The sequence below is a fragment of the Rosa chinensis genome, chromosome 7 (genome assembly GCF_002994745.2).
Source record: "Rosa chinensis cultivar Old Blush chromosome 7, RchiOBHm-V2, whole genome shotgun sequence".
NCBI lineage: Eukaryota > Viridiplantae > Streptophyta > Magnoliopsida > Rosales > Rosaceae > Rosa > Rosa chinensis.
This window is the reverse complement of record NC_037094.1, coordinates 28,518,586-28,543,354: the sequence shown is the minus strand read 5'-3', so window position 1 is coordinate 28,543,354 and position 24,769 is coordinate 28,518,586. Positions and strand designations below refer to the sequence as shown.

The following is a 24,769-nucleotide window of genomic DNA, read 5'->3' as shown; positions in this document are numbered from 1 at the left end:
CATTACAATGGAAATTAATCTCAAAGTTCTTGAAGGCCAAGACAGCCCACCCCAACTTTTAGCTTCAAATAACCCTAATTCAAACCCTTATGTTCAGAGGAATATGAAAGCACATTACATTTCTGAAGTTAGAATTGTCCACCTCCTAATTCTAATGGTTACATTTTGGGCAGTCTTGTGCTTGCCTTTTTTTTTCACCTCCATGTCCTTGGTTCCTCAGACTCTAAGTTTCCAACACAACTCTCTTTTCCTTTCTAATTTTAACATCTCAAACACAACCATCGGGGCTGACTGGGATAAGACCCTTCAAATAGAGAACCCCAACTCGGTCACAAAGATTCACTTCAACATCATAAATGGCTCGATTTCGTACAAAGACAACTCTCTTGCAATGTACTCGATAAAGCCATTTGAGTTGGGATATAGGGAGCACAGAACAGTCCACTTGAAGATATCAAAATATCAGACAATGGAAAAGAATGGATGGGTTTCGGATGAGATCAATATGCAACGAGATGAGAATGGAGCTGTTAATTTCAGCCTCACAATGTTTGTTTCAGCTACATATACAACTGGCTGGTGGGGAATCAAAAAGTTTGTATCGAACCCTTAGTGTTTGGATTTGAGGGTTGCCTTCCTTTCTAAGCTGAGTTAGGAAATTGGGTAAATGGAGGGCCAATGAAATGCTCACTTCCTATACTGTAACCTAACTAAACCATGTTTCCTTTTTCTTTTCATCCTTGAAGTAAGAGCAAGCTAGCATTTTAGTTTGTGATTACAACACGATGGGTTGTAGAAAATTACATATGTAAGATTTTTGTCAATTACGCACTCAAACAAATCTTTTGCAGTGTATTTGCCTATTAGGTCTTGTTTAATTTACAAGCATTCATAAATAAAATTCACAATTGAGACTGAGGTGAAATCAACTCTTTGCTATATGAAGGGCCCTTGACTTTTTCTAATATAACAGAAGGGTCTCTTGTCAGAGGAACCACTCAAAAATGCAGACAAAGTAAGCATGAAATTTAGAAATTACTATATATTTGTTTCCTTACAGACGGGTTTAGCTAGTTTTACTTTGGATATGTAGAAACGTTTCTCGTTTATTGATAGAACTTCGACTATCCATGAATATTGAGTCACTAGTTAAAACAACGAAAGAAAGTTCAAAAGGTTGTGGACATTTTGTGTTTGTTTCCTTGCGTACTCCGAGGTTTTACAGCAATTGAAAGCTCAATCACTTACTGAGAATGGACGAGAGGCTCACAAAAAATGATGTTTAGATGTTTCTCTAGTACTAATAATATTGTGTTTCATTGAAGATAGAGTTTCAACTTAATTTAATGGATATTAACAACACCAGTGCTAGTTGTTTCTTGGTATATCGATATGTGATCATGGACATGCACATAGAAATAGCTTTAATTTAGTAGAATCATTGGATGGATTCATGTTTTCGGTTTAGATTTTTATGAATATACCTTATATAAGAACCACATAGCATTGTCTTAATTTATCTACGTACCCACCACCATTAGTAATATGAAGTTAGAATAAAAAGGTGCGCATTATTAATTCCTAATCTCTTTGATGCATGACTCAAATCAATTGTGTGGAACAAATGACTACAAATACCCCACATTGCAATCATGAATCTAGGCGAGAATGATGTGTGGCTCCGCAAAACCACAATTTTATGAAGCGAAAACATCACGTAATAAGTTACAATTTTACGTTATTTTGGGAGCATTATATTAGTGTACAATTTGTCCTAGGATGATGTAACATCATATAACTCAATGCAACTCATCTAGGTGAAGAAAAAACTAACAAGAAATTAAGTAAGTACTTGCAACTTGTCCACTAGTATTCAAAACATTTGATCATTTTGAAGAAGCACTATTTTAACATTAATTAAAAAGATGATTCCATTATTTACCCTTTTCTGTTTTATTCGTTAATTAAAAAAAGATGTCTACGCATTTTCTGCAACTGCATGTTTGTTTTTAGTCTAGTTTTTCGTTATTTGACCATTCTATAACCGTTTTCATTTTGACTAAATTTTAACAAATACCGTAGTAAACTTCTTTATTTTTAACGATCTCTGAAAGTTATTTAAGTTTTGTAGACATCCTTATTTTTGTAATACTTTCCTCACATCCATCTCTCTTTCGCTTTTTCACAAAAACCGGCCTTGAATTCCACTTAGCTTTCTCATTACAATGGAAATTAATCTCAAAGTTCTTGAAGGCCAAGACAACTCACCCCTACTTCCAGTTTCAGATAACCCTAATTCAAACCCTTATGTTCAGAGGACTATGAAAGCACGTTACATTTTTGAAGTTAGAATTGTCCACCTCCTAATTCTAATAGTTACATTTTGGGCAGTCTTGTGCTTGCCTTCTTTTTTCACCTCCATGTCCTTGGTTCCTCAAACTCCGAGTTTCCAATTTGACTCTCTTTTCCTTTCTAACTTTAACATCTCAAACAAAACCATCGGGGCTAACTTGGATATGACCCTTCAAATAGAGAACCCCAACTCGGTCACGAAGATTCACTTCAACATCATAAATGGCTCGATTTCGTACAAGGACAACTCTCTTGCAATGTACTCGATAAAGCCATTTGAGTTGGGATACAGGGAACACAGACTGGTGCACTTGAAAATATCAAAATATCAGACAATGGAAAAGAATGGATGGGTTTTGGATGAGATCAATAAGCAACGAGATGAGAATGGAGCTGTGAGTTTCAGCCTCACAATGTTTGTTTCGGCTACATATACAACCGGCTGGTGGGGAATCAAAAAGTTTGTATCGAACCCTCAGTGTTTGGATTTGAGGGTTGCCTTCCTTCCTAAAGCTGGGTTCGGAAATTGGGTAAATGGAGGGCCAATGAAATGCTCACTTCCTATATTTTGACCTAACTAAACCATATTTCCTTTTTCTTTTCATCCTTGATGTAAGAGCAAGCTAGCATTTTAGTTTGTGATTACAACACGATGGGCTGTAGAAAATTACATATATAAGATTTTTGTCAATTACGCACCCAAATAAATCTTTTGCAATATATTTGCCTATTAAGTCTTGTTTAATTTACATGCATTCACAATTAAAATTCACAATTCACAATTGAGATCGAGTTGAAATCAACTCTGCCCTTGACTTTTTCTATTATAAAAGCAGAATATATCTGTCTTCATAAATTACACAAAAAATGCAGATTGTTGATAACAAATTACACATAAATTTCAATTCAAAAAAATTATTGAATCTACAATTAACCTGTCAACTATTAGTACGTTCTTCTCAAATTTTGTAAAAATATACTGAATTTTGATGATGAATCACGTTGGACCATTCGCTGGAATCCTAGGAATTGACGTCATTGGTATTCTGATCATCTCATGCGAGTGCGGCCCTTTACTTCAGCTGTAAGCAATTGGAATTGATGTTATAGGCTGATAGCACACCTACAATACTAGCATATCAAATAAAAATCAGTTTTTGTTTCCATATGCCCAGTATTAACTATTAAGAGTCTTCACCGTTTTATCATTTTATACGATTTTGTTTTTTTTTTTTTTTACCCTTCTTATTTTATTAAATCTTTTTAACATGGGTTATTATTTACTCCGTGACAACTTCATATAGTCAGTCCCGCTTAGATTGTCAGTTGATTTTGTACCCAGTCATGCTCAATTACATTGAATTTAAATTTAAAGTGAAAAATAATGAGGTTATTAACAAATTAATTTGTTTGTCTCATTATTCTCCTTCTTGATGCCGTGATTGTCACTGCATGAGGTTCCTATTGACTTGAGTAATACATATTCGCCACGTAGAGTGTCTGAGTAGCTGGCAGTGGCATTCCTCACATGCATGATAACAATTAAGTTGAAGTACTAAATGGATCTGCTCCCCACAGCAACCGCAGTGAGTACTAATAAAATCACATCTCAGAAACTCCGAGGACGATCGAAGAAGAATGGAGGAGACGCGAAATAAGGTGCTCATCACCTCATCATGTTTTCTTATTCTTGTTTCAGTTTCCAGTAATTCTGTTCATGCCTACAAGAACCACACAGTGGGCGACTCCTTGGGTTGGTACGACAACCTCCAAAAGCCTGATCTTAATTACCAGAACTGGGCTGCAGCCAACAACTTCAGCTTGGGAGATTTTCTCAGTAAGCTCCTTCTTCTCTTTTATCATCACTTTTATCCTCCATCTATATCATTTTCATCACTAATTACGTTTCTAGTACTTTTGAATTGCGATTTTCTGAGAATTTTCATCTGATAAGTCCTTGTGTTTCTAAGTAGATAAAAATTAGTGCAAACTCTTAACGTAGCTGCTCGTTCTAGAAATTGGTACGTAATAGAGTCGCTCCATTACAATCATGAAGCTTTTGAATACCCTGTTCTAAAATGTATTTCATCCCATTTATCTGGGTCAGAGATCTTAGTCGAAAAGAAAAAGCTAGTTAATTATTAAGCTGAAAGAGGAAGAATTAAGAATAGGACAAGGTGATCGAGGTTGCAATGATGGACGTTTCCATAAAACGGCATGGCCATGTGTGCTTCACATGTAGCCACTCAAAACAAAGACTCCCACCGACGCCTTCTCCGTTTATCCTCTTTAAGCAGCTCCTAGGTATATGTCGACAGCTCATCTACAAGGCCAATTATTCTTTTCTTCTATTCTGTCTAAACTTCTTCTTTTTTCCTTTTTGTCCCTTTTGGACTAATTTTTTTTTTTAATTTTTTTTTATGGCATATTTGGTTTTTCTATGGTATGGAATTAATTATGGCTGGCCATGCAGTTTTCAATACTGATACGAACCACTCGGTCGTCCAAACCTATAGCATGACAACGTACAAGCTGTGCGATTATGACGACGCCGAGGAGAAGGATATAATTCAATGGTCGGAAGCGAACCCGTCAAACACCGCCACACACGATGTGTCGGTCGCAGTTCCTTTGTTAAAAGAGGGCATCACATATTTCTTTTCCGGTGATTATGATGGCGAACAGTGCCAGAATGGGCAGCACTTCAAGATAAATGTTACTCATGGACATGGCTTGCCAAAGAGTTTAGACGATTCCCCGGCGGGACCAGCAAGCAGTCCACAGTCAAGCAGTGGAGACGATGAATCAATCCCGGACACAATCGTCCCTAATTCCAACTTCAATGACCCCAAACAAGAAGATGACAATGATGATAAACAGCCATCTGGATCCGTTTCATTTTCAGTTCCTCATGTACAAGGCAATCTGATTGTCGTTTTGCTAGGTCTTGTCTACTTGTTGTACTCATGATTTTTTTACTCTTCTTTCCATTTTCGTCTTCCTTATTCTGCTGCTTTTAATAACACATGAAATTATTTGACTTGTTAATCCGAATAATAAATCTGTCTTTATTTTCTTTTTCTTGTCTTCATGTCTACCATGGACAAGAAAAAATCACCAAAACTGAAGTTCCAATCTCACAAGAAAAGCAATCAAGTGGGTTTCACTTTACAACAATTAACCATGTAATCATGCATGGAAGTGCATAATAACCAATAAAAAAGAATTACCTGTCTCTTCTAGGATCTTCCTCTTGTCCCGTTCATTTTAATTTAAGTGGCATCAATGGCTTCTTCGTCCTTTCTATTTCTCTCCTCTTCAACCCTTATTTCTTTTCTCTTCTAAATCTCTTTCTGAATTTCTTGCATTAATTCCTTTTGGGAAAAATACACCAACAATGTCTGGACTCAAAGAGGACTGTCAAAATAATACCTGAATTTTAAAACGTATCAATGTGATACCTGAACTTATATTTTCTTGTCAACGTGATACCTGTGTCAAATTTCCGTCACAGCACCGTCAAGTCTAACCACGTGACGCCTAAAATAAAGGCAAAAAAGACTTTTTACTCCATCAAATCCTAAATATTGAAAATTAAAAATAAAAATTGAATAATTTTTTTTTTTGGTTACAAAAAATTGAATAAATTATGATAATGAAAATAAAAATTGAAAATTGAATAATCCTCCATCCATAATTTTGAAATCTGAAGATTAAAGACAAGCTTTGATCTTGAGTTTGCTTACCTAGTTCAGATCAGAACAACATACGAAGCAAATTAAGCAAAGATTTTAAAGTTAAAATCAACTGTTCATCTTTCCTTTATCTGAGTTTCTCTTACAACTTCTAAGTTAGAGCAAACCCATTGATGACATGAACCCAACCAAAGAAAACCCATTATGTGTTTCATGAGTCAAAACTCAACAAGAAGAAACTATGATCCCTTGGCATGAACAAACTCACACTATGCTTCATAAGCTCAACTAAGCAAAACAGATTCAAAAAAGAGAAAAGAACAAAGGGATTCAGAGAATTTATTTTCTTGAAGACCAACTTTTTCTTTCAGAAAACCAAACAAGCAATTGATAGGAAACCAAACAAACAATTATAAACCACACAAACTATACATATGCCAATCACTGTGATCAAGTTTCGATGATGAAGGCGACTCAACATCTTAATATCAGCCAAAAAATTGATGACCTCGAAGACAAAATTTCTAAAAAAAATCTAAGCAACTCTCATCCCTCAAACTTTACCACCACCGCCGCCACAACCCAACCTAGTTCCGACTCAGACCAAACCAATTGCCTCAACCCCTACCGAAAACCAACGGCAACTTCATCTCACTATCCTGCAGATCGCCATGGGCTCATTCGTGCTTCGTCGTACCTGCCTTGATCCTCCGCGATGATCTTAGTATGGGTTAGTACTAACATATTTTGCTCATCCCCGCCGATGCCGACGACGACTTAGCCGCCACCATTCTCATTCTCTCCTTCGAGCCCTTCGTATACACCGTTGATCAGAAACTCAAGACCCGCCAACCCTCCACTCTCAAATCACAGCTCCAATCCCACCCCACCATCCTCTCCGTCGTTCTCGACATGCAACATCCACACCACCCGCATCTGCAACTTCATCGGTCTCGCCGACAGCTTCGGCCTCTAGCCTTACATCACCCCGGAAAACAAACTTTTCAATTTCCCAAACACCAGCCCAATTCAATTTCAAAGAAACAAGCTTTCAAAAGTCCTCGTTCAATCACCTCTCGTTTCTATTAGGGTTTTGAGAAACTAATCAGTCTCTAATGGAGCTGATTTAGGCTCTAAAATCTTCTCCTTTTCTTCAATCTTCACCAAATGCTGTACTGGGTTTCGATTTTCACAAAAGATAATGGAAAAGATAGCCACAGATTTAAGGGCAGTGTGGTCAACCTTGAATGTAAGCTCTCGATCAAAGGTAATTGTAAGCCAGAGAATTAAGAGTGGAGTCGGAGGAGGATCAATTCTGGGTAACTGATGATGAATAGGAGAGAAGAAGAAATTTGTTTAATTCTCTCTCTCTCTCTTATTTATAAAATCCATTTAAATTAATTATTTTATTTCTATTAAATCATAAATCAGATAAAAAAGCAATTTGAGGGGCACATCAGTCATTTAGCTATTTTTTTCAACGTCACGTGCATCACACGTGGTCAACTTAACTGCACCGTGACGGAAAGTTGATATAGGTACTACGTTGATAAGAAAATATAAGTCTAGGTATCACATTGATACGTTTTAAAGTTCAGGTATCACTTTGACAGTCCTCTTTAAGTCCAGACACTGTTGGTGCATTTTTCCCATTCCTTTTTAGCTGCTCCATCAGCAACAAGTCAAATATAACGAAAAACAAGAGATAATTTTGACTGAACAGTACTACTCTTAAGGCAAGTAGTAAACCTAATAAGGATTTACACATTCCACATTTACTTCAAGTCTTCAACACAATCTTTACTCATCGAAACACTTCATGATTCAGAACCACACAAAATCCTAACACTTCAATTATACTTGTCAATTTTAAAAACTATAATTGCCAAACAAAACAATAACCCTAGAATTAATCAACGCGTAGATCTATTCCTTCTCAAACAACATTATCCATTCTCATCAAAATTGCTACTTAAAGCACAACACTATCCATTAGATTTGTTCACCATCACTCAAATTCTATCACAAACTAAATCTTGAACAAAACACCTCGGCAGAAAAAAAAAAAAAAAAAAAAAAAAAAAAAAAAAAAAGGCCAGAGAATGAAACCTAAAATTGAAGGAGTTACCGAAATTGCGATCGACGATGCAATGCCAGATAGGTCCATGCCTCGAGTCAAACTCCTTTCGCCACGTCCTTCTCTACGCTATGAGTCTCAATTGCTTGAACAAAACCATAATTCCCTAAGCGAAAAACCTATTTCCGAACAGAATATTACATATAATGGAATATTACAGAATATCTACATAAATAAGGTAAGTATGACTCACGCCAACAGATCACGAATGCCCAACTTGTCAAGTGAGTCATGAAATGCCTTACTCGATACTGTCTTCGTGAGAACATCAGCTAACTGTTCTTCTGAGTGGACAAAAGGAAAGAAGATAAGCTTAGCATTGAGCTTCTCTTTAATGAAATGTCTGTCAACCTCAACATGCTTAGTTCTGTCATGTTGAACTGGGTTGTGAGCAATATCCACCGCTGCCTTATTATCACAATACAAATCCATGGCTCGTTTGGGTTTAAATCCCAAATCACGAAGTAAATTTCTCAACCAAAGTAATTCACAAACTCCATGAGCCATACCTCTATACTCTACTTCAGCACTTGACCTAGCCACAACCTTTTGTTTCATACTTCTCCAAGTAACAAGATTACCACCTACAAAAGTGAAGTAACCAGAAGCAGATTTTCTATCCGTAACACAACCTGCCGCATCTGTATAACCACTAATATCCAGATGATTATGCTTTGAAAACATCAAGCCTTTTCCAAGTGTAGACTTTAAATACCTCATAATACGGATCACAGTTTCCATATGAGTTTCACTTGGATTATGCATGAATTGACTCACAACACTAACTGCATATGCAATGTCTAGCCGAGTATGTGAGAGATAGATTAATCTGTCAACTAACCTCTGATAGCGAGCCTTTTCTGTAGGAGTTTGATTAGGGTACTCAGTCGGTTTACGATTTTGCTCAATAGGAGTATCAGCAGGTCTACATCCTAGCATTCCTGTCTCTATCAACAAATCAAGCACATATTTTCTCTGGCATAAGAAAATTCCTAAACTTCCCCTAGCCACCTCAATCCCCAAAAAATATTTAAGAGAACCAAGATCTTTCATCTCAAACTCTGATGCAAGCAGATCTTTTAATCTTTCAACCTCCTCTGAATTATCACCAGTAATTATCATACCATCAACATAAATAATCAAGGCAGTTAATTTACCTTTACAGCGTTTCAGAAACAATGTATGGTCAGAGTTGCTCTGCTTGTACCCAAAACGACGCATAGCTTAAGAGAATCTTCCAAACCAAGCTCATGGTGATTGTTTGAGTCCATACAAGAACTTATTTAACTTACACACAAATCTACCTCATGTGCTTGCCTCATATCCTGGTGGTAGATCCATATAGACTTCTTCAAATAGCTCTCCATGTAAAAAGACATTCTTCACATCAAACTGTTGCAAAGGCCAATCTAGATTAGCTGCTAGAGACATCAACACTCGAACAGTATTAATCTTTGCTACTGGAGCAAAGTCTCCTCATAATCCACGCCATATGTTTGAGTATATCCCTTTGTAACAAGTCTTGCTTATACCTGTTCACTGAACCATCTGCATTGTGTTTGATAGTGTACACCCATCTACATCCAACAACTCTCTTTCCTTGTGGAGGTGGCACCAACTCCCAAGTATTATTCTTCTCCAATGCCTCCATCGCTTTCATTCATTGCTTGAGACCATTTGGGATCCTTGAGAGCATCCTGCACTTTACTGGGAACACATACAGAGGATATTTGATTCACAAAAGAAGCATGGGATTTGGATAATCGGTCGGTAGATACAAAGTTAACTATGGCATACTTAGACTTAACATCTAAACTTGGTTCATATTCACGAGGTGGTTTACCACGGGTGGACCTAGGAGGCAAAACATACACACTATCACCAATATCAGAGTTAGAAGAAACACCACTAACCTCAAGATTGGGACGCTCCTCATGGATTGGTTGACAAGGGTTATCTGTATCTAAGAGGGGTGGAGAAGCTTGGCCTTCTTAGAGGGTAGACGATTCTGAAATTCTCTCTTCTATTTCGGAACTCTCAATGCTCTGTTCGGCAGTTGCATGGCGAAGGGTAGACGATTCAGCAATTGCCTTTTCTGTTTTGGAACTTGCAATGCTCTGTTCGGCAGTTGCATGGCGAAGGGTAGAGGATTTAACAATTGCCTTTTCTATTTCGGAACTCGCAATGCTCTGTTCGGCAGTTGCATGGTGAAGGGTAGACAATTTAGCAATTGTCTTTTCTGTTTCGGAACTCGCAATGCTCTGTTTGGCAATTGCCTTTTCTATTTCTACAGGAGTGTTATTGGCTTCAATGGGCTGAATTTTAATCCCACAAGATCTCTCTTCCAAAAAAGTGTGTTTCTCCCCTGAAGTAAAGGATTGATGGGAGAAAAATAACATGCATTGACAGGACCTACCCCGAATTCCACCCTGGAATCCGAAGTGGCCCTGCGGGACCCACCTTTAAAGGAGATTTACCAAAAATTTCGACATAACCTCCCTTAAAAATGGTTAACCCAAAAACCTGTGGAAAAACCAAAATTCACTTCTAATCATCCAACCACGACTCCTGGAGCCACCCTGCTCCCAAATTCAAACAATCATCCCAAAGCTAATATCATCGTAAATAATCTCCAAAGGGTATAAGTTACTACAATCACCAAAGTTAGGTCATATGCCTCAAATATAATACATATAAGTTGGGTCACATATCCCTTAGTAATCAGAGCATTCTAGGAATATAAATAGACAAGGAATATAGTAGGTTAACCAGGTAACCTACAGAAGGTGATGGCGGAAGCAGGTGCGGTCACTATGGCTCACACTCGTACACCGAGCAACAACACTGCAATCTGGGCATTTGAAACCGAAGGGCCCAGGGAAAAGTATATAAAAACGTTAGCGTGAGTGGACAAAAATAAGTAATTGAAAGAAAAAGGGTTTTATACTTTTCCACAATTATCTCAATAAAACTCCCGATGCATGCAATAAGAAAAAAAAAAGACCGACTAGCCCCGCTAGTCAAGAACAACAACAAAAGAACATGGGGAAAATGGGTTCACCATACGGGAATGGAGCCCCTCAGGCTCAACCTACCCTCGACTGCCACTCACACATAGATTGTGCGAGGAGGAGAACTAATAACCTCAACTTCCATTCACACATAGATTGTGTGAGGAGGAGAATATCACCTCGACTACCACCCACGTGAGGAGGAGAAAGCTACCTCACTGCCACTCACAAACACAAAGTAAGTGAGGAGGAGACCTATTCACATGACCCGCGTATGGTGAGGAAGGAGATCGTCCAAAGCCAGTAAATCTGTATAATTTCCCCACTTATCTCACGAAATAAGAATCCAAGTGTATAAAGACGTGACCCCGCACGCTAAGATCATCTCAAGTTCCAATATAAGTAGGGTATAAAGAAGTATAAAGTTTTGCTTCCTCGAATTCTTATTTCGTAAATCTCTTAAAAAGCTCCAAGAGCTGAATATAAATATAAAATCAATAGTATAAATTTCCGAATCCGCATAAAACAAAATCCTCAAATCGAGCATAACGAATCTTAATTCAAAAGTTCAAACCAATAAAACATTCAATAATCCAAACCAAAATAAAATGCTCGATAAATAGTTGTTAAATCAATAACTTAAAACTTGCGGAATTTAATTTGCATGCATCAATTAAAATCAAAAGTCCACTCACAATAAGCGGTCAATCCTGACGTCGCTCGTGATTCTCCTCGTATGGAGACTCCTCTCGTCCTGTACGAATAACAATCATAAATATATATATAATCCACAGGACGGAATTTTAATTTCACGATACTTATAATTGGAAATTCATAACATCCCCCTTCCTAATATCCGACTCCTCAACTCTCTACCACATCCATCCTTAATGCTCCAACAATAATCTGTCATTGATGCAATACCTAGAGTGAATTCGAAAGGAATTCGGCGATCGAATTCACGATAATCAATAATTAATCATTTAAACTCAATTTGTAAATCCTCCAATTTCCACCAAACTTCATACATTACAAACTACGATCGATATAGAGTATAAGGGGTTAAAACGACAATTAAAACACCGCTTAACGCGCCTCCACGCGCTACCTACAGTGGCGGCGCGTGGTCCCCACGCGCCGGCGGCGACCTTCTCCGATGACCACCAAATTCCGGCAACAACATCATCTCAACAGACCCAAACAACTTCTCAACTACAACATTGATCAATTTTACCTCTAAGTGGCCGAATCGAACCGGTGAAAATTTTCCAGAAAAGCTCAAGAACCCTAGAATCGGGTTCGATCGATTCCACCTCTACACGGAAAATTGAGAAGCAAGACCTTAGGCAAAATGATCTCCTGCAAAAACCGAACCTTCGATGTGAATATGGTGGCCGGAGGTGGCCGGAATGGCCGGAAATCGGCAAAATCCCCAAAACTGCAACCTTACCTTCCCGGCGTGAAATCGAGCTTTTCCGGCCAAAACTCCTCAAACCCAGGTCACTGGTATGACGAGCAGGTTGAGGCGCCCCTGTGGTGACCGGTTGCACGCCGGATGGTGGCCGGAAAGTGGGGAACCGGAGGGAGGAAGAAAAAACCCGAAGGAGAAAGGGGGAGAGTCGGGGGAGAGGAGAGAGAAAGAGGGGTAGGTTTCCAAAGAGAGAAAGAGGGGTGGGTTTCCGGATTTGGAAACCTATCCGGGTAACTTTCCCAATATATCCTAATTTTTACCATGAACAGTAAATTTCATAATTCACTCATAACTTTTGCATACGAGCTCCGATTTTTACGTACCACATATGCACGCACTCAGTTTAACGTCCTCTACAACTTTCATGAAGGAAATTTTCTCAAATTATTAACTCACAAAAAGTCAATTTTTAACCACCCCCTAAACGTTAAAATTATAACCGTGAACGGTAACCATAAGGAATTTCATGTAATTCAGTAAAAAGGGTATCTCAGATATGGGGTGTAACATGCATCCTCATAAAAGGTGACGTCCATGGTAACAAAAACTTTCTGTGTAGGAGGATGAAAACACTTGTAGCCCTTCTGATTAACACCATAGCCCACAAAAACACACTTTAATGCCCTGGCATCAAGTTTGGACCTTTGATTCTTAGGAACATGGACGAACACAACACACCAAAAGACACGAGCAGGGAGATTAGAAAACGAAGGGACAAACACATGATTTGAAAGGGCAGCATATGGGGTTTGACCATTGAGAACAGAGGAAGGTAGCCTATTGATGAGATGACAAGCAGTGAGAATTGCATCTCCCCAAAGATACTTAGGCATATGAGCACTAAATAGAAGAGATTGGGCTATGTCAAGAACATGACGATTCTTTCTTTCTGACACCCCATTTTGTTCAAGGGTTTGAGGGCAAGTAGTTTGATGAATGATCCCATGAGAATGAAAGAATTGGTGAAACTGAGAATTGACAAACTCCCCCCCAATTATCAGAACGAAAGACTTTAATATTGGCTCCAAATTGATCAAGAGCAAAAAATTCTTGGAAAGCAGAGAAGACTTCATATTTGTGTTTCAATAAAGCGACCCAAGGGAGACGAGTATAATCATCAATAAACAAAATAAACCAATGTTTGCCAGACAAGGTTGACTCACGGGAAGGTCCCCATACATCAGAATGAATAAGCTCGAAAGCAAAAGAACTCCTAGTATTACTCAAAGGATAACTAGTACGATGACTTTTAGCTAAAACACATGACTCACAATGCAACATAAACTCATCAATGCCCAGAAATAAGGATGACATAGATTTCTTCATGACACTAAAGGAAGGATGCCCCAATCTCCGATGCCATAGCCATAATTCTTCAACTTGATTAGTAACCCCAGTCGAAATCAAAGCTGCTTGGATTGCCTTCTCCTGCTTCATTCCGGCGAACATGCAATCCAGATGAAATAGTCGACCCCTCAGATAACCCCTGCCGATTATTTCCCTAGCGAGGAAGGTCCTGAAAAATCACATACAACAGAAAAAATGTTACAGAACATCGAGATTGAGTATTAAGCTGAGGCACAGATATAAGATGATGAGAGAGATCAGGGACATAAAGAACATCATATAGTGTCAAAGAAGGGGTGAGACGAACAAACCCTATTCCTAAAATAGAAAAAGAATCACCATTGGCATTGACAATAGAGGAAATAGAGGGTGGATTGAGAAAAAGAAAGAAACTACGATCATAGGTCCTATGGTCATATGCTCCAGAATCAATTATCCAAGTATTGCCACCAGTAAAGCTGGAAATTTTTAAAGCAACTCCAACCTTACCATTACCACCGCGACTTACGGATGCGGTATCCTTAGAGCAAAGTTGGTGTGATCTGGTTTTGTCACCGCATAGTAATCTTGGTCTTGAATAAGATGAACAGCAACCTTTCCCTTGGGTTTGTTGTCCTGAGGTCGGGGCCTATCAAAGTAACCTGCTGGAAAACCAACCAACCTGTAACAATTTGCTTTGATGTGGCCTGGATTCTTGCAGTAGTTACAAGTCAGATTTGAGGAGAACCTGAGAGAAACGTCTTGATCTTTCACCATGGTGAATACGCAGCAGAAGGAAAAGCAACAAATTAAGTACTTGGAAATATAAGAAGGCAACGGTGATGAAAGGATCAAAGGACAAGGAACAAATCTAAGCACAAAGAACAAGGGTCAAGGATCAAAGAACAATGAGTCAGAGTCCAGGATCGGATCTCTGCTCTGATACCAAATCAAATATAACGAAAAACAAGAGATAATTTTGACTTAATAACTCAAATATCTCATTCACCTTACAAGAATGAATTATATACAAATTACAATTGCGCCTAATAAGACAAGTACTACTCCTAAGGCAAGTAGTAAACCTAATAATACTACAGATATTACAGAATATTACATATCATGAAATATTACAGAATATCTACATAAATAAGGTAAGTATGACTCACGTCAACACAACATGCTTTAACCAAGAACATCCAAAGAATAGGAGAAAGAGGATAAATGCTAAAATATTATGGTCCCCGATAAATTTTGTTCAGATCCTATCTAATTGTGATAGTTCATTTGGTATAGAAGCTAGAATATCAAACTGGTTCATTAAAATATTTGGTTATGCCACATTATTTATCACATAAAACGGGATGTATGTAAGATATAAAATTATGATTCACTTATCATTATTCTACCTATATGAAGTTCTTGTATGTTGATTTCATCTAAATTTTAGATAATAGCAATAGCAAATTATTATCCGTTGATTTCATGTACATTTGTTATTTTTGTTAGTTGAGGTTGTAATTTGTTTCGGGTTTGGTTTTGACTTAATCCCCTATTCTTTTTTTTTATCTTTCTTGGTTCACTCAACAAAATTTCAAGTTAAGGCAGGGAGCCCTTCACCTACTTTTTTTTTCTTTCAAAAAATAGAAATTAAAAAATAAAAATTCGTTTAAAGAAAAGAACAAAAATCTACATTTAGCTAGTTCAGCATCAAAACGTTCTCAGTTTCTCATATAATTAATATGGTAATAAACAATTATCCTAAACCCTAATCAAAGTTCAAGTACCACTGCCTTGTTCTCAATTTCATCATAATACCATATAAATTAATCAAGATCCGCATACTGTGTATCTTCAACCAAAGACCAAAAGCCAGGCAAAATGGTTCAAAAGTTTGGAAAAGAAGAAAAAACCTAACGCGCGTGAGTGTAACTGTGTAAAAGGAAAAAAAAAACGAAATTAAGAAGGAACTCAATCCACAGGGAAAACAAAATTAACGAGCTCTTGATCGGTAGAAGCGCAACAAGTTTTATTCACAAAAGGGTGGTCAAGAAGCTCATCAACTTTTGCTCTCTTCCTCCAATCCTTCTCAAGACACCTCCAAATGAAACTCCGGAACTCCGGCGAGGCCGTTTCCGGCATCTCTAGCCTCTGATCTCCAAAGCAAATCACACACATCAACGTCGGCCAGTCAGGTTTCTGCCCCGGTCCAATTAGCGGAAACCTGCCAACGTAGCATTGCAACACCACCAATCCAAGTGACCACACATCTCCAGCAAAACCATCTGCATTGCGGCCGCCCCACCTCTCTGGATCAAATCTCTCCGGGCTCATGTAAGCGTACGTACCCATGTGCAAGTCACATGCCTCATCGGCACCCGCAACCATGTGACTGACCCCAAAATCTGCAATCTTTATCTCCCCTCTACCGTTTATGAGGAGGTTTGAAGGCTTTATGTCCCTATGCACTATCTGCATGGCATGTAGATAGCGCAGTCCTTGGAGAACACATTTTGCCACGCGAGAGATTAGCTGCTCGGGTAATCTCTGACGTGCTCGCAGTACATCGTGCAGTGAGCCTCCTTCCATGTACTCCATTACAAAACACAAATCTCCTCCACCCTCATTATTACTATGATCCGGACTCATGAACGCCCCACTGTCAAAAACCCCATGACATCTTATAACGTAGGGTGAGTCAACCAGTTTCAGGATCTCCGCCTCACGCGCCACCTGTTGCAAGATACCGGTGGCGGCATTGTTGTCGAACCGCAGAACTTTCAAGGCGTAAATGCATGAGCTTTTCTTGTGACGTACTTTATAGACAGTGCCGCCATCCCCGTGGCCAAGAACCTCAACTTTCTCGAGATCGGAGAGGCTTTCAATAATGGCTGGAGAGTCAGGACTGGAGGCTGGGGACAGTGCCGGAAATAAGCTCCGGTGGGTGAAGTCAGCTGTTGCACTCACTGGTGGTGGCGGTGGAGAGAGCCTTAGTCCTTGCTGATGCCTTCTCTCTCTCACTAATGTCATTTACACACTAACTACTCTTCCTTATCAAGATCTGTTGTTTCTCTTTTGATCCAATGCTCTTCTTAAATCTGTGAAAAAATAAATACTTAAATTCTAAAAAAAATTAATACATAACCAGTTGGTTCTAACTCATAGTAGGGGCTGACAGGTGGATGTGTGTATCCCCAAATTAACGGGCAGGTGAATTTTGTGTGGAAAGTCGGTGCTGTAAAAATGTTGATCGTTTTAACCTTTTGAGGTGAATACTACTTATCTCGACACGTATGCTTTCTTGTTGATTACCTATCCATTTTCTTGTTAGGATCTGTTTGAGTTTACTCTTATATTTGTAATACATGGTTAGGATTGAGATGAGCAAAAACAATTACCAAACAGAGCGCATCCAAAAGTCTACGATTCGAAATAGAAATTGTGATCATCTTAGTCGTGATTTTTTGACTGTCAGATGAACTACTCTAGCCCTATACTAACATTCTGGATATGATCGAAAACAATGAATAAGTGATGGCTAAGTACCATGGATGCAATTAGCTAATAATTAGAGCAAATAATTGATTGAAATGAATCAGTTGCGAGTGGCAAGATAAGGCAAAGATCCCAACAACAACTGCAAAAGAATACACTGCCAGGATCTCTGAATATCGGGGTTTTAGGATCAAATCCGATATGGAAGGCGGAGCCGTGTGTTAATTAAATTTGCGCCTATTTTCATTAGAGTTAGAGAGAACTACGTACCCAATGGTCACTAGAACAGAATCAACTATTTTGCAAGGACCATGATTTGAACGCAGATATGCCCACATGGTGCATCAAATACTTCAAAACTCCGATTCTTTATGCGTACACAAAAGGTAGGATACTCGTATGCATATTCAACAAACAGACTGTCCATATCAAAAGAGCACGGTTTCTTTTCTACTTTAGGTGTTGCAAAAAGGGACAAAGAAGCCATGTTTGCAATATCATTGGATCAGAAATTATTCTATAGAGCTTTTCCCTTTCTGTTAAATTCTCATTTTATCAAAAATATAAAATAAAAAAACAATCTGGATTCTCATAGTATAAAATCTAAAACATACAAGTTGTTAGCGCATATAAGAATACTTTGCAAAACAATAAGATTGATTTCCAGATGCACAAAATAGTATTATCATTTCAAGTGCAAAGGATGTGATAACATGGATGTTAGTGCAACCGAAGTCTGTGAAGGAACAATTATGAACTTAATAAGAAACCAGCCACCCTTAGGAGCAATTCCTTTGAAACAAAGGATTTGTCCCACTCTACCTAGAGCAGGACATCAACCTGTACAACTAAGATCAAAGATCAGAAGTTTTTGCCTCTAAGACAACTATGTCCGCTGCATTCATTCAACACTGACTACCACAATGACTAAAGAGACTAAAGGGGTAATGACAACAAAAACTTGTGTCCCATATGTGCAAAATAATGCCAGGATGAACTGATACAGAAGTCATAGCTGCTTTTCCAATGGCCATATAAGAGGGACCAGGTGATTGATATGATCTACTTAGTATGAGTTTGGGGGGGTTTACCTCGAACGATGTTTGTAGCTAATGTACATTAGTAAACATGATCAAACCCCTTTAGTATTTGATTTAAGATTTCCCATTTGCTCAGTAAGCTTATCCATATGCTGGGTTTTATCCCACCCATTCTCTGTCGGCTGCACTTCATTTCCCACAGGCATGCCTTCTGCAGAGGTCGAATCCATTTCATCTGGCACAGGACTTTGTTCAAGAAAATCCCACAAGTTGGAATTGTCAAGCAATGCGTCAATGTCAGCATCAGGGGGAAAACTATCAACATCTAGGGACATAAAATCAAATGCCGTGGAGTCGATAAATCCATCACCGGCTTCAGGTGCCATATCTTGAATAAATCCAACATCTGCCTCAGGTTTTGTGTTTCCTTCAGGAATATCAATTAAACCTCCATGTGCCATACCTTGTACCTGAGAAACCTCAGGGATTACATCTGCCTGAGAAATAGGAAGTGCTGGTGCCTCTTGCGCTCCAATGAGGACATTAATATCTGACAATGGATCTCTCATAACTTCTCCAGAGGTTGTAGCCTTAAGAGAAGATTCTATTTCTGAAATTGCAGGTAACGGTCCACGCCCTGAAGTAGGCGGGACCTCTTGAAGTGTAGCTCCCGAGACATGGCTTGAAGAGCTACCACTGTCTACTGCACTGGATGATGATGAACCCTCACCAATCAAAAAATTCTCAAGATTGTTGCTAAAAGAATCCAGCTGGGAAGAAGTATTTGTTTTCATCATCTGCCTGAGCATTGCCTTTGCCGCTTCATTCATCGGAGGCTGATACTTAACAATCTGTCCATCAGGAGTATCAGAACGCTCGTTTTCAGCAATTCCTTCCTCCCTGAGTCTCCTTTTCTTATTGGCTTCAGTTATGCGCCTATTGCTATCATTTTTCTGCTGTACAAACTGATTCAAGAAACCGGGACTCTGCACAGCCTTTGCAAGGAATGACATCATCTGTTGCTGCCGCTGCTCCATACCTTGAAGACGTTGGACCATTGTTTGCAGCTGATTATCAGTAGACTGTTGCTGCTGCCTCAACCTGATAAGTTCCTGCATAAGCACATTCTTGTCCCTTTTAAGCCTCTCAACCTCTTCCTCCAGACCAAACTTCCCAACCTCTACACATGCAGCTACTGAACTCTGTCCATGTGATGGCTGCTGTGGCTGTTGATGACCATGTCCATGGGCAGGTTTTCGCCGGTTGATACTCTTTAGAAGATGTTTTTGACCCCTCAAAAAGCCCTCATTTGCAAATTCCCAGCGGTCAGGATCAACTTTCCTAAATCCCTGTTAGCCCCAAAATTAATAAAGGGTTAAATCACCATAACAAAAGGCAAAGAGAACTGCATGATTAAGAAAAAAATGAAAGCAAACAACAAATATAACGATGGACAGGCAAGCATTCATGAAGGGGTAAAAAAATGTCATATCAACACTCTTGAGAAAACTACAAAATTTGACCAATATAGCTTCTGTTTATTATTAAAGAAAACCAACAAGCACGCTCGCGCGCGCGCACACATATATTAAGAAAACTGTAGGAGCCTAAGCTCACCACTGAACTACAGGGATTATCATTCAACTTGAGTCCCTCCATTTGCAAACCACATTTCCATCAATATTCTTAGGAAAACAAGATGTTGCATCACTTCCCAATTTCACTCAGAGATGATTAAGGAGATCACCAAGCTTTTGCAGTAACCAAAAGTACATATTTAAATTTTAATAAAAACATTTGAAATTGAGACCAGTAACACAAATGAAATGAGATAAGGTAAACTATGTGACGACTACATCCAGTTAAGATATAAACAGAGCTATCCTTCAGGTAGGGCCTAGCCAAAGCTCAGTCCTAATCCAACCGTCTAGTCCGCCTAGAAGCAAAAACCAAAGAAAGACATGAGGGGGGGAGGTCGTAACTTACGACATTCATACTTTCTATATGAAATATGAGCACAGCACCCCCTAACTAACCACATGGACACCCTCAACATCTCAGGCACCAAAAGTGTGCTTACATCCACAGTAGTCTCTATCTCACACTATTGACAGTACTTAACAAGTGCACTCCCCATTCAATATGCACATGAACATCATCCTTGTCAAGCACAAAGTAGTCATAAGAAATAAGAAAACAAATCCACTCATTTTCCAAAAGCCATAAATCCTATGGAGAAAACAGAACAAGATATCAGACAGCATCAAACTCCCAGTAACAAGATTCATAAGTTCTGTAATGCAAAACTAAACCTTTTAACTTGCATTTTCACAAATGCTATATGGGTCAATAGCATACCCTCCATAGATTACATTACATGTCTTGCAAATATCATGTATTCATTATTTCAGAAAGTATACCTCTAAGGCTCTAATTAATGCATTAGTGATTGGTTTAGTATTTACAATCATTCAAAATTTCCATGTTTCAAAGAAGATATTTCTAAACTTGCATTAGTTCAAATAACTTTAACCAATATTTCTATCCATAATTATATTTCAAGCAACATTTCCCTAAACCTGAACTACTGGTTTACAGGTATTTCCACAATAACATGACATATATTGCCCCATGACACTAACAGAGATCCAATACATTATGTACCACATTTAAGGCATAAATTTCTAGCATGACACAGAATAACCATCAACAGCATACAAGTTCCAACAGCTTAGCAATTTTTTAACCAAAACAAGGATCAATATAAGTATAGTGTTGACAGATGTTTAGGAAGTAACTAGACCATGCAGTACGAGTACCCACATGGATGAACTGATACCGTTTCGGTGAGCATGACTATATCCCTGAATAACTATATTAGATAAAGTCCTAGCAGTACCACTGTACATTTCATCCCCACTTACATAGAGTAATAGCATACTTGATAGTGTTCCTAGGTCCAAGAACAAGTAGTCAAAAGACACAGAATCTTTAGATACCATAGATGCTCCACAGCCAAAGAACTTATCAAAATTGTTCACAACTATCCAGAATACTACATAATCTGGAAACAGGTTGCTTCAGTAAGAAATGTTTGCAATTCCGTAAATGCAAACTACTGATATTTTCTACTGGCATCCATATTAGCATGGCATAAACAATACAGGTACTTACAAACCCACTAATTTGTGGTAGCAATCCAATACAGTAGTCGCCCGCGCGCGCGCACACACAAATGCAAATAACTAAAGTTTTGACAAAACTGCATGTTAAGTTATTTACAGAATCAACAAAGATATAGAGTAATGATTTATTTGATCCGAATCATATGCTTGTTTGAAACGTTGAAGTGATATGCTGTGCAGATTGTCAGAAAACCCAGTATCCAAAAGGTCAGATTAAGTTGCTGAAAAACCTCATCCAGCCATCCAGAATTCGAACAAGTGGTAATGATAGCACAACGATCATGACAAGCCACAAAATTTCCTTAAATTTGATAAAGCCAGATAAGCCCTTCCAAAAAAACATATTAAATAAATAAATAAAGCCAGATAAACATCTGGTAGTTTATCTATTAAAATGTTGACCTTTCCAACATCAAAGACCTCTCACAAAGAGAAACATATCCCTGTGCTCTACATATATCAGCTCATATTTTTGATTAGTTGATGTCAATATTACAAAAAAAAAAAATCTAATTTATCATTAACCTTGCATTCTGGCACTCAATTTCTTTCCCTTTTATCCCCACTTCTGCACGATCTGGTTGCTGAGACAATGGAGGAAGAAGAGAGATCAAATTTTCAACCCTGACATACTTTCCATGGCATTAGACCGCAAGAATAAAACTCCAACCCCACTCACTATCAACTCTCAATCCAAGTGCTTGGTAAAAAAACAGATCTAACACTTCGCACTTCAAGCCTATTTGCCCGAAATCTCTTCACAACCTACTGGGAGATGATATCGAAAAGGATTTCAGGATTCACACGCAAACAAAATTACCACTGACATACTAATTTCTCCTCTCTTTTCTCAAGGTTCTCCCATCATCCATACAATCTTGGTTTCTTTTCAGCATCCTCATACACTTATCTGGATTGCATTCGAGTAAATCATATACCGGATTGCTAAGATAGACTAAAATCATTGACAAAATCAATCACCAAAAGAAAAGGCATAAACGTTGAGGAGCTAAGTAAGATAGATAGAGAGAGAGAGGGAGGGAGGGAATGAAAACACATACATAAGTGTTCAACTGCCTGACGAAACTGGAGAAGTTATTGTGCTTGAAGTACTTGGGCAAAAGGTCCCTGGCGAACTCCGGCGGGTTCCAAACCACGAAGCTGTTGTTGGTGGCGCTCCACGACACAATCGGGTCCGTCGCCGGGTCGTCCACCATGTCGTACGTCTTGCTCAGGAACGGCGGCGGCGCGTTCGAGTTCAGTAACGGCGTCGGCGCCGGAGCCGATTCCAAACCTCCCCCCGCCGCAGCAGCCGCAGCCTGAGCCGGCTGGGCCCCACCGCCGGCTGGTGCCTCGTCGGCGTTGCTATTAGCACCGGCCATGTGCGTTGATAAGAGTAGTAGCAGAAATTTGAAAAGGGATAATAGGCTAGGGTTTTGCAGAGGACATTTTGTAGCTATTAAACCCTAATTGATTCGTGGTATAGGATAGAGATGAGTAGGGGAGGACGAGAGTGTGATGAAGGAAGGAGGGAAAGGAAGAAGACCGACGCAGGAAGCGGGGATAGATCCGGTGCCCTCGTTTTGGGGACAAAATGACGTCGTTGTGCAAATCTGGATCCGAACTATGTACGACTGTACTCTCTTTCCCCTTTTAGATTTTCTTGGTCTGCACTTTTAAAACTAATTTTTTTTTTCTTTTTTTCCCTAGTGAATTAAAAAAAAATTGGCAAATTCAAAAATATTTATTTGAAAGCATCTCTTTTGGGATATTCCTTTTCTTTTTATAACTTTTCTTTTATTGAGAAAAAATATTTCAAATTAAAGAAAAATTGTCTCTATTTCAAAAGTAAAAAATTAAAGAGAAAAAAGATAATTATGAATTTATAATATAAATTAGGATAAATCTATATACCTCCTTTACCTTTACACGCTAATTTACTCACGCTTCAATACTTTTAATTTTAGGGTTTTTGTCAATTTACCCTATTTCTAGAGATTTTTTTCTCACTTACATTATTAAGTTTTTTTAATTCTCTCTTATCTAAAACAGTTTAAGGAGGTTTTCCCTACACTATGCCAAAAAGTTAATCAGACGACAGAGTTTATCTGTCGTCTGATTGCATGATTTTCTGTCGTCTGAGGCGCTGCCGTCTCTTGTGCTATCAGACGACAGATAAACTCTGTCGTCTGATTGCACTCAGACGCCAGACATGTTTTTGGTCTTCTGTTGTCTGATTGATTCCTCACGTGTAAAGGTGTGTTTTATGAAGATTTCAGACAACAGAAATGTGTTACCTTATATATAAACAGACATCAACAATCTTTATCTTCTATTGTTTAATAACCATTTCAAAGACAGTATTCATGATCTTTCTGTGGTATGAATGAACTAAAGTATTAGGTGCTGAGAACTTATTTGTTGTCTGTAATGGTTATAAACTACAAATAATTGTGGTCTTAAGTATGTTTCAATTACATATAACTGCAGTCTGAAAATATAAGAAACATCAGTTATTTGTTGTTGTAGCTACATTTATAATTGGATTTGATTTTATTAGATAACAAAGCCATGAATAAACAGGCCAGAGTCTAACAGAACTTACATAAGAAGAGCCGGAACAAACCGGATGTCCTATCTAAGTCACACCTAAACTCATTAAAGTCTAAATGGTTGCTCGCTGAAACAGCAAGCCAACAAACTAAGCAAGAATAAACTCACTTCCTAAGGCAAGATCATTCATCTAGTCTAATCTGCCAGCACTCAATTGTGGTACACATATCAACTAGAAACATCTTAGAAAAGCATATAGAAATCACTCCCGCTTGAGAAGGCTTGAAGTTCAGAATGTCTTGAAATTTTTGATATTTTAAGCAAGCACCTGCTCTTTCCCCTTAGGGTTAGAGCTTGTACTTACCTCAGACTCATCAGCAGCCAACAACCTCGGCATCAGGTTGGTTTTCTTGCTCTTCGTCTTGTCATATTCTCCATCTTTCTTTGCATTCTTCCCTTTTCCTGCTGTCCTATATGGTAGTTTGTTGACACTACCAATTGGGC

General features: G+C 38.5%; 5 protein-coding genes across 6 annotated transcripts; 3 read left to right on the top strand and 2 right to left on the bottom strand.

The window, feature by feature from the left end:
• The first annotated feature begins 7 nt into the window (after nt 1-7).
• Nucleotides 8-613, top strand: LOC112177735. Its single transcript, XM_024315997.1, has one exon. The coding sequence runs from the start codon at nt 8-10 to the stop codon at nt 611-613; it is 606 nt and encodes a 201-aa protein (XP_024171765.1).
• Nucleotides 614-2,174: 1,561 nt separating this feature from the next.
• LOC112177734 lies at nt 2,175-3,056 on the top strand. The gene has a single exon (XM_024315996.2). It carries the CDS (start codon nt 2,226-2,228, stop codon nt 2,922-2,924), a length of 699 nt encoding a protein of 232 aa, XP_024171764.1. The 5' UTR covers nt 2,175-2,225; the 3' UTR covers nt 2,925-3,056.
• Nucleotides 3,057-3,936: 880 nt separating this feature from the next.
• On the top strand, nt 3,937-5,367 carry LOC112180416 (blue copper protein). Its single transcript, XM_024318966.2, has 2 exons — nt 3,937-4,189; nt 4,826-5,367. The coding sequence occupies exons 1-2, from the start codon at nt 3,991-3,993 to the stop codon at nt 5,320-5,322; spliced, it is 696 nt and encodes a 231-aa protein (XP_024174734.1). The 5' UTR covers nt 3,937-3,990; the 3' UTR covers nt 5,323-5,367.
• Nucleotides 5,368-15,830: 10,463 nt separating this feature from the next.
• LOC112175498 (mitogen-activated protein kinase kinase 10) lies at nt 15,831-17,572 on the bottom strand. Its single transcript, XM_024313172.2, has one exon. The coding sequence runs from the start codon at nt 17,020-17,022 to the stop codon at nt 15,964-15,966; it is 1,059 nt and encodes a 352-aa protein (XP_024168940.1). The 5' UTR covers nt 17,023-17,572; the 3' UTR covers nt 15,831-15,963.
• A 571-nt stretch (nt 17,573-18,143) lies between these two features.
• On the bottom strand, nt 18,144-23,368 carry LOC112176867 (heat stress transcription factor A-1d). Of its 2 annotated transcripts, none has more exons than XM_024314972.2 (2): nt 22,774-23,368; nt 18,144-19,876 (listed from the first exon to the last, which is right to left on the bottom strand). In XM_024314972.2, the coding sequence occupies exons 1-2, from the start codon at nt 23,092-23,094 to the stop codon at nt 18,620-18,622; spliced, it is 1,578 nt and encodes a 525-aa protein (XP_024170740.1). In that variant the 5' UTR covers nt 23,095-23,368; the 3' UTR covers nt 18,144-18,619. The 2 variants fall into 2 exon arrangements, with proteins under 2 accessions (XP_024170740.1, XP_040366806.1); XM_040510872.1 differs by lacking the exon at nt 22,774-23,368 and adding an exon at nt 20,514-22,198.
• Nucleotides 23,369-24,769: the final 1,401 nt, after the last annotated feature.

Bases quoted from the DNA above. Each gene is read 5' to 3' on its own strand.
- LOC112175498 (XM_024313172.2), bottom strand. From the start codon at position 17,022: ATGACATTAGTGAGAGAGAGAAGGCATCAGCAAGGACTAAGGCTCTCT.
- LOC112176867 (XM_024314972.2), bottom strand. From the start codon at position 23,094: ATGGCCGGTGCTAATAGCAACGCCGACGAGGCACCAGCCGGCGGTGGG. The intron at 19,877-22,773 runs GTATGTGTTTTC...TGGGGCTAACAG, and splicing joins TCAGGCAGTTGAACACTTAT to GGATTTAGGAAAGTTGATCC.
- LOC112177735 (XM_024315997.1), top strand. From the start codon at position 8: ATGGAAATTAATCTCAAAGTTCTTGAAGGCCAAGACAGCCCACCCCAA.
- LOC112177734 (XM_024315996.2), top strand. From the start codon at position 2,226: ATGGAAATTAATCTCAAAGTTCTTGAAGGCCAAGACAACTCACCCCTA.
- LOC112180416 (XM_024318966.2), top strand. From the start codon at position 3,991: ATGGAGGAGACGCGAAATAAGGTGCTCATCACCTCATCATGTTTTCTT. The intron at 4,190-4,825 runs GTAAGCTCCTTC...CTGGCCATGCAG, and splicing joins CAGCTTGGGAGATTTTCTCA to TTTTCAATACTGATACGAAC.